The sequence below is a fragment of the Terrapene carolina genome, unplaced genomic scaffold (genome assembly GCF_002925995.2).
Source record: "Terrapene carolina triunguis isolate 2854851 unplaced genomic scaffold, T_m_triunguis-2.0 Scaffold102, whole genome shotgun sequence".
NCBI classification, from domain to species: domain Eukaryota; kingdom Metazoa; phylum Chordata; order Testudines; family Emydidae; genus Terrapene; species Terrapene triunguis.
The window spans coordinates 3,978,996-3,991,646 of NW_020664453.1; the positions used below are offsets into that span (position 1 = coordinate 3,978,996).

General features: G+C 42.4%; 1 protein-coding gene across 1 annotated transcript in view; it reads left to right on the forward strand.

The window, feature by feature from the left end:
• Positions 1–12,651, forward strand: part of LOC112120554 (excitatory amino acid transporter 5) — a 97,848-nt gene that overhangs the window by 41,285 nt on the left and 43,912 nt on the right. Inside the window, exon 3 of the mRNA XM_024219677.2 lies at positions 7,186–7,401. Within this exon, the coding sequence (XP_024075445.2) occupies positions 7,186–7,401 (216 nt within the window). The remainder of the gene's footprint in view (positions 1–7,185; positions 7,402–12,651) is intronic.

A 12,651-nucleotide genomic window follows, 5' to 3' on the forward strand; every position in this document is an offset into this window, starting at 1 on the left:
CACTGATTTGCTGCTCCCTAAAATCCATTTTAAAACTCCATTTCTGCTGAAAGGCCTATAAGGAAGCAGACAATATATGGTGGCTTAGGTGATGGGCACTTGGAGAAAGCTATTTATGTGATACAAAACTAAAAAAAAAAAAAGGAAAATATGCATAAATATGAGAATATAGATTCATATAAAATTGAATTGTCTCTTCTGCCTCCACCCTTTGTATGCCACTTGTCTTCTTGGATTTAAGCTTTTCAGAGCAAGTACATGGCTTCTTCTTCGTTATTTGTATTACCGTAGCGCCTAGAGGCACAAAACATGTGTCCATGTCAGCACCCAAGTCATAGGTAGTCTGGCCTAGTGGCTGGAGCAAGAGTCCTGCCTACCAGTTAAGAGCTGAATCCAGCAGGCGTGGGTCCAGGAGGGAAGCCCAAAGTTGTAGTCAGGTGTCAAAAAACCAAAGCCTAAACCAAAGGGTTAATCTGAGCCACAGTCAAAAAACAGTGTGGGGGGGGAGGTGGGGGGATCAGTAATGACCTGGACCGAGAACTGATCTCTCTCTAGAAGTTGTCTCCATTCTTCAGATGTTGCCTTTATCACCAGTAACTTCTTGTCTCAGATATCATAATTCTTCTCAGTGGCTGTTACTTTTCATGAATAAAAGGTGTAGGGATGGAACTGTTTATGAGAGCCAGTATGTTGTGACAGAACATCTCCAATGGAAAAGTTCAAAGCATCTGCCTCTATGGTGAAGGGCTTGGCAGGATTCGGGTGTACAGAATGGGAGCTGAGGTAAAAGATCTCTTTAGCTGACCAAACGCAATCTGTGTCTCTGATGACCAGACGAAAGTGGACCCCTTTTCAAAAGAGCGCAGTTTTCAGGACAAAAAGGTGAGAGAATCCTTTGATAAAACCTATAAAATTGGCAAACCCAAGAAACCACTAAACTTTTGTGGCATTCTACCTGGAGATGGCAGGAACTCGATTGTATCTCTATCAAACTCAAACTTCTCTAGTTTGTTGTAAAGATGGTTTTGGCAGAGTGTGTTGAGAACATAGGCCCTATTGCTTGTGCAGCATCTGGTTTTTGGAAAGAATGAGAATATCGTCCAAATAAATAATCACAAATTGGTCCAGTATGTCCCAGAAGATATCACTGATTAAATGCTGGAACATCACTGGAATATTACATAACCGAAAAAGCATAATTAAATATTCAAAATGCCCATAATGGGCATGGAACACAGTCTTCCATTCATCGATTTCTGTAATTTGGACCAGTTTGTATGGCCCATGAAGGTCCAACTTAGTAAAAATCTTGGCCCAGCAGAGCCCCCCAAAGAGTTTGTTAAGACTTGGCAGAGTCTCAACGTGAAGCATGCCATGCCTGGTCCCCACTGGATATGCAGATTGTGGGAGACAAGCCAGGGAATGCTGAGGATAACAGGGGAGTGAGGTGTTTGGATGAGACAGAGCTCTAGGACCTCCTGCTGACCCTGGAGCACAGTAACAAGGCTTTAGGCTATGCCATTTGATGAGTAACTGGGCCAGAGGAGAGGAGGGATCTGTCAACAGACTCCACCAAATAGGGAATGCTCATGCACTGAGTTGGAATATAGTGAACCTGGGCAAAGTCTAAGCCGATGAAATTGTCAGAGGCCACTGAGTCCACAAGCACCTTCAGCTCAGCCTCTGATATGGTGGAATGTTGTAGCCTGAGGGGTAGTTGGAGGGTGCTGGCATGGTGTCCATCAAAAGCCAGGGTGCTGGTAGACAAGAGGTGGAAGGTCCTGGAGGGGGGGAAACACAGGTTCAGCCCAGACCCCCCTATTGGGGATGAGGCCTGGAGGCTTTCTGGTTGACACACCGCTCAGTTCTTAGTGGGGCATCCCATAGCATAGTGTCCAAATTCGCCACAATACAGGCCTGGGCCTGAAGCACAAAGCTAGCTCTTCTGTGCATCAGAGGCGAGGTCGAAGCCGACTGATCTGCCCAGATCCCCGTGATGAGAATGTGGAAGAGAGTTGGGAACTTGAATTTCTCTCCAGGTGTGTTCAATCAGGTGTCCAGCACACAGCTTGACCCAGGTGTTCAGGTCAGGCGGCAGTTCTACCCATGCTAGCTCTTCCTTGATTTCCTCGCTTAACATGTGTCGGAAATGGTAGTACTGCATTAGTGTTTGCTGTCAGGTGCTGGAACTCTGCAGCAAACATCGTGATCAACCTGTTCCCCTAACGTGGTCCCCTAAGTATGCTGTTGGCAGACAATGTGTGATTCACATCACCTAACACAATGACCATGGCTTAGATGAACTCTTCATAAAGAGGGCTAAAAATCTCCAGGCAGGGAGATGTCCAGGCCAGGGCCTCCCCAGGTAGCAAACAAATAATAAGTCCTACTTGAGTCTGATCAGTGGAGAATGACTGGGGCCAAAACATGAACAGGAGCCGGCACAAGTTCATGATGCCACAGAACTTGTTACGGTTCCTGTCAAACTTATCCAGCATTGGAATCTCCGTAGAAGCTGGGGCAGCAGATTTGGGCATAATGGCTTGAGCCTGTAGGGCTTCAGTTTGTATCAGCAAGGCCATAACCTGGGCCTGTAAAGTCTGCAGGATTCCCACAATGTCCAGCAAGGAGATGGCTGTCTCTGCAGAATCCAGCTGAAAGGCAGTCTGGCCCCTTACCTGCCCTTGTTCAATCTTTTGGGCTGCTTAAACTGTCGGCAACCGAGTCATAGGTGGTCTGGGCTACTGTCTGGAACAAGAGTCTGGCCTATCACTTAGAGATGAATCCAGATGTGGCGGATCCAGGAGAGAAGCCAAGGGCCATAGCCAGACATCAGAGACCAAAAGCCTAAGCCAAAAGATTAACTCAGGGGTCCCTAATGCGGTGCCCGTGGGCGCCATGGCGCCCGCCGGGGTGTCTAAGTCCGCCCACGTACTGGCCGGCAGATGAGCATCCTCCGAAATGCCGCTGACAAGCGGCAACGTCAATAGGCATCGCCACGGAAATGCCGCCGCTTGTCGTCATCCAGAGGCGTCGCCGCCGAAATGCCGCCAAAAATCGGCGGCATTTCAGCGGCAACGCCTATTGACGTTGCCACTTGTCGGCGGCATTTCAGCAGATGCTCGTCCGCTGTCACGGTCCTCCGTGGCTCGTCGTCTGGCACCCGTCAGACGAAAAAGGTTGGGGACCACTGGATTAACTGAAGTCACGGTTAAAAAGCACAGCGGGGGATCAGAGCCAGAGTCAAAAAAAGAAGCCTAAGCTGAAGGGTTAACCAGAGTCACCGTTAGAAGGTGGAGCTGAGGTTCTCAGCTGAGAGTCAGAAAGATGCTGGGGGCTGGAGCAGGCAGGCGCAGGTCCATCAGGGCCAGCTGCACTCATTAGTTTGCCAGGAGATTGGCTCTGCTGCAGCCTAGGCCCCTGACAGTCCAGTGTAGTAGAATACAGTCCCTGCCCAGAAGAGCTTACAATCTAAATGGATAAGACACACAAAGGGCAAGAGAGGAAACAGAAGCACAGAGAAGTGACTTGCCCAAGGTCACACAGTTGGTCAGTGGCAGAGCCAGAAATAGAGCCAAAGTATTTTCATCTAGTGCCCTGTCCACACCAGAGAACACATCTTTCTAGTTACAGATCTGCTAGCCATGGGATCAGTGCCTCCCTCTACCTCTGTTTGTCCAATACCTAACATAAAGGACCCCTGAATCTGATTAAGGGCTTTGGGTGGCACTGTAATGTAAGTAACAATAATTTAAAATGGTGACTGGTGTGAAACTAGAGAACTGGTTGTATGTTACAGAGACATTTGAGTTTTTCCTTTTATTTATGTAGCTTGATAGGAGTCAGTACATTTATGTGTTAGATTCAAAAGGTGTTAACCTGTATTTAGGGCACAAAGGCAATTCCTCCATCTTCTCTAGACAGGGTGATCCTCCAAAAATGATTTGTTCATATTTTTGCAAATAAAGGCACACAGTTCAGTTCACTCGGGTTGGTAGGATCAAATTGTTCATGGGTATTCAGACAAATGGCAGGGTATTTGTAAAAATGTTCACAATTCAAGAGGTCCATGAATTTTTAAATTATTTATTATTTAATTATTTGGAAGTGATTTATTCATTAGTTTTGTTTCAGTAACTGCACAGAATCAATATCATGTGACTCAGCTGATTAATCATATAATGTGAATAACAAATGGAAAATAGTCCAAGCGAACTCAGTGAATTCTTAAGAATAACGAATACATTTGAACAAAATCAGCAACAGTTTGCAAATGCTGTTAAACTGAAAAAGTTGTAACCCAGCTTTAGAACAAATGTGCATCTTCTTGATCAAGCCATTTCAATCTTCTTCCAGGGGCCATTTGACAATTAAAGGTCAAATTCTGCTCTCCGTTACACCTCAAAAAACAGTATAATTGTATGAATGTAATGGAGAGCAGAATTTGATTCTAGTAGTCGAATTAACATCAAAATTATTCTGCATAAAACGACCCTGTGAAAGTTAGATTACTTGCAATATTTAACTTCACTTTTATAAAATAGTTTTTTGTTTGTTTTAGAACAATACTCGCCCTTCCTCCCCCCAATACTGCTCTGAACTGATAACAAAACATGCCGGACTGGAGATTGGCAAAGCAGAAAAACAAAGCATTTTCTTAATTAATCTACTGGATTAATCTACAGGAACCTGAGCATTAAATCCCACCACTATTATTTCATTCAATCTACTATTAAGGTTAAGCTGCACTTCAGCTCTAGACAACTTCACCAAACAGTGCAAGATGAAGGAGATCCTGTAAATATCAGGAGTTGTCTGCTAATAAATAGTTATTTGTGATGAAGGATTTGACAAGCAACTCTCCATAGTGATAACAGCTGCATGAAAGAGTCACACTAAAACTTGACAACATGTTGTACTGCTCCTTTAATTTTATTTTTTTACTGTGCTCTATATTTAAAAGAAACTAGAAATTGTTTTAAAAATTAAACATTAACCAAAGCTAAGTGAAATATTGGTGTTTCCAGGTTTATTAGTAGATCGTAACACAGCTTGGGATAACATAAATCTTCATGATCCTGGGCCTAGTTCAAAGCAGTGCTGAACAAATTTAGGGCTAGATGGTGGCCTGTCTTATGTGCCTGTGCAGGGAAATTAGGGAGCAGTAAAGCACTACAAAGGCAGCTGTGTGATGTTTGAGGGCTTGAAGAGCCTCTGCTCCCCCCTCCCACATAGGTGGATGGGCAGGGTGGGTATGGGCTTCACTCCCCAATGTGCGGGACAGTGCAGCTACACCAGGTCACTGTAGCAAGCAGAGGGCTGGTACAATGTGGGACCCCATCACTAGAGCAGGAGGAAACTGGGAAGCAGGAGTCACAATCTGCTTCCTGGTCTACTCTTGGGGAAGCACAACACCACACGGCCCCGACACAGGGCTCATGGCAAAGCCCTCTTGAATCTTTACGCTTTTAGACACAATCACCTGCCTAGGTTGCACATTTGGTTATCGCAGTTGCTTCTGCAAATTTGTCATTGCACACACAAATAGCCCGTTAAACATATAACTGGCCTTTTTTAATGTAACTATCCAATTTGCCCGTGCAAGAAGAGTAAATTCATGTACAAGTTAGGTGCCAACTGCACACAATTTTTCCATGGGCAATTTTGAAAATGGGTCCCTTGACATTCATAGAGCAGTCAATATGTACTTATTTTACTTGTGCCAAAATATACATGGAGCTTTGAGGCTGAGAATAAGGTGATACATTACTGGAATGGCGAAACAGAATATCGCCTGTTAGTTTATTTTTTCACTAATAAAGTAACAAACTGCTGTGGTCAGTTTATTCACTCAGCAACAGTATTTTAACCACATATTAGTAATAACCATAAGTTAAGCATTCTGAGTACTAACCATAAATTAATAACAGGTTTCAGAGTAGCAGCCGTGTTAGTCTGTATCCGCAAAAACACCAGGAGTACTTGTGGCACCTTAGAGACTAACAAATTTCTTTGAGCATAAGCTTTCATGGGCTACAGCCCACTTCTTCAGATGCCAAAGAAGTGGGCTGTAGCCCACGAAAGCTTATGCTCAAATAAATCTGTTAGTCTCTAAGGTGCCACAAGTACTCCTGTTCTTCATAAGTTAATAGTCTCTGTATCTATCATCGGTACTTATGACGTCCATTACCATAGCAGCTGAGTGACTCACACTCGTTAATGGATTTAAAGGTGGAAACACCCAAATGTGAATGCACAGTGTCAGTTACAGCTTATAGGAAAGAAGAGCAGCAAAACAGTAGAACAATGTAATACTAGCCAAAACGGCCTAGGGGAATGAGAATGGATTTTTACAAACATATCGAGGGGAAAAAACTAATAGGAAGAAGAAAGCATGTCTGTTTATAATATGAGGCAAGGGATGAAATTCATGGTGACGCAGGAACAGCCGAGGGGGTTGGACAGCGAGCCCACCCTGCATTCACCCTGCAGCAGCTCCTGTCCCACAGGGCTGGCCTGGCTCCCTGTTCCAGCCCATTGGCTCTCATGTGCCAGCAAGGTCATCCCCACTATGATGCACCAGCCCACTCCTTTCCTGGCCCTGACCCCACTGGATCGCCTGCCCCAAACTGGGCTGTGGTGAGCCAAAAGGTGGTTGGGCAACAACCCAGGTGGCAGCCTCAGCTCCACAGCCTATGGCCAGGGTTAGGGTCAATATTTCAATGAAGATGCGTATGTCTGCATAAATTAGTGGTCTTGGTAGTCAAAGAAGTCATAGGTATCCACCAATCTAGCCACTCACCCACAGCAGTGATTTGATTTCCCAGTGGGGGGAACCATGTGTAACCCACATTAGCACAGTGTGGCTGTCTCCTGCTAGTTGCTAGACCATGCAAGGAGTTTTGTGAAACTGCTACTTCTTTCAAGCTACTAGGATCTGTTTTTATTAGCTTGGGCAGTAGAGGCACATGCTCTTAGATCCAGAGGTCCCAGGTTCAGTCACCTCTGGGGACTGAATCTAGGACATCTGGATCTAAAAGCTCCTTCCAGAAGCATCATTATATAGGCACTCAGGTGGACACAGATAAATTAGAATAATTAAGAAATGAGGTTTTACATTGTACTAATTATATGCAAAAGATAGTATATGTTTTGTGTGTTTTTTTGTGTTTGTTTTTTCTACAGCTTAATGTCTGGACTAGCAGCCTTGGATGCTAAGACTTCCAGTCGATTAGGCATCATAACCGTCACTTACTATCTATGGACAACATTTGTGGCTGTGATTGTGGGAATAATTATGGTCTCCATTATCCATCCTGGTGGAGCAGCCCAGAAGGAGAACACCGAAGAGAGTGGAAAGCCAATTATGAGCTCTGCAGATGCATTGCTAGACTTAATTCGGTAACTACATTCATTCTTACTGCTTTTTGAAGGTAACATGTTGCATGTTACATTACAACATAAGGAGCCATGACCTTAAGGATATATTTTGAAACCAGTGATGATCCTTTTGAGAATATGGCAGAAACTAGATCTAAAAACAATACCCCAAAATAAGATTATAAAGGTAAATAGGGAGCTCCTATTTACCCTTTCTCATACTAGACCAAGGAGACACCCAATGAAATGGAAAGGCAAACAATATTAAACTGAAAAAAAAGGAAATATTTTTACAGAATTCATAATTAACCCGTGGAACTTATTGGCACAATATGTTATTGAGGCCAAGAGTTTAGTGGGATTCAAAAAGGATTAAAAATTTATTGTTTTATTGGTCTTTACCTCACTTAATATAAACATCTACTGGATAGTGGACAGTAGTTAGTTTCATGGTTTAGGGCAGAAGCATGCCTCAGCCTAATTTGCTTAGGTTCAAGGCAACTTTAACTTACACCTTTTCTACTCTGAGCACAGGACGGTAAGTGCCATTGGTACTAATTTGGGGTCATTGCTCCTTGGAGAACTCTGGATACCAGCTGGATGACTCAGTGACTAATGTAATATCATATATGACTCATTTGTGATATAGAGGTCACACTGATGTCTTATTGACAAGTGGACAAACCCTGCCTCACAGCTTGCAGGGGTCATGGGTCTGCTGCCCAAATTCCCCCAGATCCTGCTCCCAACCTCACATGCAGTAGAAAGACACAAATTCCACCGCATCTGAGTCTGGTTTACTTGTAAACTGAACACAATGATGCCATATTTTTTTCAGGGAAGAATCAAACTCTGAATATTCAAATAGTCAAAGCCTGAAGTCTGCACACAAGCATTCGAGATTTATTCACACAAGAGCTTAGAGAAAGTGAAATTTAAAATTGTACTTGCAAGTGTTTACACCAGAATACAGTATATTTTTCATGGAATGAGACATTGCTTGACCCAGAAGGAGGACAGGGTTCTCAAATCCCTTCACAAAATCCATGGCACAAGGCAATTAAGCTAGCCAGATGAACCTGTCCACATCATTTGTTTCTTGGATTGCACTCACACAGACGCTCAATTATTTTATGGAAATGTGATGAGATGTAATTGAGTTTAACCTCTGCATCCAGCCAATAACAGAACTGTCTTTTTAAAAGTCTATTTATTATTCCAAACGCTCTACTTTATGTGCATCCACCACAAATAAAATCCCACTTATTAAAAGGAAGACTGTTAATAAAACAACTGCTGGAAGTGGGTTTCCTGTTTGCTACATACTATGGGTGAAATCCTGGCCCTATTAAAGTCAATGTCAAAACTCCTGAATATCTATGAGGAAGTCTGGATTAAATGTAACAGTGTATCTGCTGGTTTGAGCTAGAAGAGTTGATCCTGTAGCTGAATGCTAAATCGCTTCCATTCACAGCTGGAGACAGTCTTTAAATCATACAGGAAGCACCCGGCATCCTGTGAATAAAGAATGCTAATGAACAAGAGAAATGTTACATAACTAAGGTTTTGGATAGGACTTGCTATGTATTTTAAATACGTTTTAAAAGTGCTCTTGAAAGGTGCCATGTTGATTGCTTTGGGATCTGAAGTCACAGAGACCATCAACTCATTTCATAAACTGTAAGTCACCAAACGGATGTCCATCTGGCGATGTCTTTTTTTCTCCTTTCTTGATAACTATAGAAAACATCACCATCCTGCCTGTCACTCAAACCTATAACCTGGTCATCATCTCTCTAGGTCCCCACATCCAATCTAAGTCTAAGTCTTGCTGTTTCTTTCTACATAACATCTCTAAGATATGGTCTTTCCTATCCATCCACACAGCTAACTCCCATCCAGGCTCTCATCTTCTTGCCTCCTGACTATGGCAATATTCTTTTCTCTGGCCCTGACAAATGCAGTCTTTACTCACATCCATTCAGAATGCTGCGGCAAAGATCATTTCCCTAGCCTATCGCTTTGTCCACATCCCCCCATCTTTGCATCCCTCCACTGGCTCACCTTTCTCTATAGCACCAAACATAAGCTACTTCTTTTCACTTTATCATCTCTCATCCACTATCGAGAGGTCAGCTCCCACCTCCAATCATCCATGATGCCAGCCTTCATCGCACACCTTTACATTTTCAAACAAGCACCTTCGTGCTGTCTCTCAAACTGTCCGTCATGGTTGGGAGGAGCTCCCCGTAAACATCTGCAAAGCTACCTCATTATCCTCCTTCAAATCTCTCCTTTGCCATGATGACTACAAAAAACATGACAAGGGTTGGGCCACTGGTGTGCTGAGATTACACTGCCTATTATGCTGACCAGTATTGTCTCACTGTTTTCTTGTACTCTCCTATTGGTCTGTCTGTATCCATCTGTTGTATCTTGTCTTATGCTTAGATTGTAAGCTCTTTGGGGCAGGACTGAGACAACTAGTTCATGCAAAGCTGGTTCTATACTAAATCATTTTTCTGGATCTTTGAATTTTAAGTATTAGAAATCTGAAATGTAGCCATCACAGCCTTGTAAGGATGTCAGTGAACCAAAAACAAAACACAAGATGTGAATAAGGAGGAAATGTAAAATCTATATCTAGAATGTAAACTTGTTAGGGCAGGAGATTATATTCATACCTGACTGTAAATTACCTACAAATTATAAAAACCAAGAGCTAGTGAGAATAAAAATGGTAATCTAATCATGTGAATTTAAAAGTTTTAGAATTATTGGATGGAGATTGCAGAATTGTTCCCAACTAGTCTCATGACTTTCTTCTTGTCTTACACTACATTGTAACTATATATATAAGATCTCTAAACGTTATCTGAACAGTAGAATTGTTTTTTGGTAAGTGCAGCAAACTGGGTTCTATTAAAGTGTTTCTATCTAATAGGCTTAGCAGGCTCAGATATCATCTCTACAGCCTCTCAGTAAAAACAAAACTGGGCTTTGTCCTTAATGAAAGTTCGTATCTTCCTTTTACTACCTCTAGAGATTGGATTTGTTCAGTTGTATCCTCTGCCAATGAAATCCTACCTCTGTCATACTTCATCACTTTATTAGCTTAGTAAAGAAAGAACATCAAACGTATTAAATAGACATTCAGAAGAGTAATGAGGCAAGAGAGTTAGAAGCTGTCAAGGTCCTTTAGCATCAGTTACAAGGCATAAAGCTTTCTGATGGCCAGGTCTAAATATACCATGATTTATATGCTTTAAAAGAGCATGCTGTGTAACTCCTACGTAAGAAGAATGTGACAGGTAAAAAGGTCTGAGTTCAATGGCTGTAGTGATTTTTCTGATATTTTGTCTTCCTGTTTGAATTGTATGAATGGTGGCACACACGGTGAAGTTGGGAGAGAGGTGTAGAGTCCAGGGAGTTTTTGCAATTAAGACTGAAGAAATGATGTGGAACATGTACTGAGGCAATATAGCCACTGTCATTTCTTGGAATTTCCTATGCCACAGGAATCTGGAAACGTTCAAAGAAAGAGCAAAAGTAATAGAAGAGATACAGATCAACCAGACTTGAACATGAGATCCTGAGATCTACCACTCCTTCCGTTTTAAAAGACAGGGAAGGGATGGGGGGAAAATCCCTGGATCTGAAATAGTAGCTATGGTTTTTCTTACAGATCCAAAAACGGAAGATGCCTATTTTCTGAGTTGGATGTAGCACAAAGTGGCAAAAGTCTCACAAGAACTGTTGTTCTCATGGGATTTTAAGATAACTCACAAGATATTGGTACCTGAACCCTATTGCTGCTTTGGCCTTAAACCTGCTTTCTTAACCCTCACTTACACCTAACCTAGATCCTACCTCAAACACTGCTGTGTGTAGCCATCAAGAAAAGACCCCTGGGGCAATCTAGTCCATCCTCATGCCAATGCAGGAGCTCTCCCTGGTACAGCTCACCCTCTTTCTTTTCCAATGTACAGTTGCTGGGGGCCAACTAAAACGTGATTCATGAGACAAATGCAAGTCTGTAACTATACGGGAGATGCTTAGCAAGGCTGGTATTTTAGGTCAGGTCTGCGCTACAGACTTTTATCGGTCGGGGTGTAATAAGGTGTAATTTGTGACAGATGTAGCAGTGCCAGCAAAAGCTCCTAATATAGACATTGTTATACTAGCAAAACCTGTGCTTTTACTGGTACAGCTTATTTTACTCGGGAGGCTAGAATAAGCTATCAAGGCAAAAGCACAGTTTTACCAATGTAAGCTGTTTCCACACTAGGAATGCTTTGTCGGTATAGTACCCCGGTATAGCTATGCTGATAAAGCACTCCTGCTGTAGACCTGGTCTCAGTCTCTTTCGATGTAATTTTATTTCAAGTTTCAGACATCTGTACATATTAACACCCTATTGTCTTTAATGTTTCTAATGCAAACTCTGAAAGGCATCTGGGAGTGTTTTCTTTCTTTCATACTTCGACTGTAAGCTCTTTGGGGCAGGGACTGTCTTTATATACTGTCTAGCTAGGGGACTTATATGGCCCCATTACAATCGTATCTGAGCAGCTCAGTCTTTAATGGATGTATTCTCACAACACTCAGGTAAGGTAGGGAAGTACTATTAGCCCTATTTTACAGGTAGAGAAATATGGCAGAGAGAGACAAAGTGACTTGCCAAAGGTCATACGGAAAGTCTGTGGAAGAGAAAGGAATGTTCTCTGTTTGTACAGTGCCCAGTACAATTGGGTCCAGGACTGGGCCTCCTAGCACTAGCACAATACAAATAATGAATAATAAGCAAGGCTCTTTGGCTTGGTCTTTCAATATTAGTTACAACAAATTATTTTTTGGGATGAAATTTGCTAGGCCCCCCGGGAAATATGAATGGAAAATTATCAGCCATTTTTGTGTTACGCAAGAGCAGAGGGGGAAAATATCCACTTTTTAAAAATTCAGATTTTGAGTCTCTTTCCACTTAGATAACTCAAAATGGGCCAGATTTTCAGTAATTACTTCTGTGTACAAATCAGGTGGTTTAAATGTTACCTTTGCTAATTGCAGCTAGTTGGCAAATGTAAATGAATTACAGGTATACTTATTTGTACTCGCAAAATTGGAAGTCAGATAGAAGCCTATTTAAAGGTGAGCTGCCATGCCAAAAAAGAAAAGTATTGTCCTCTTAGTTGCTGTATGATGCTAAAGAAGACTTCCAAAGAGCTTTTGTTTTTTAATTAGTTAATTTTGTCTAAACTTTTTGTTCCCTGC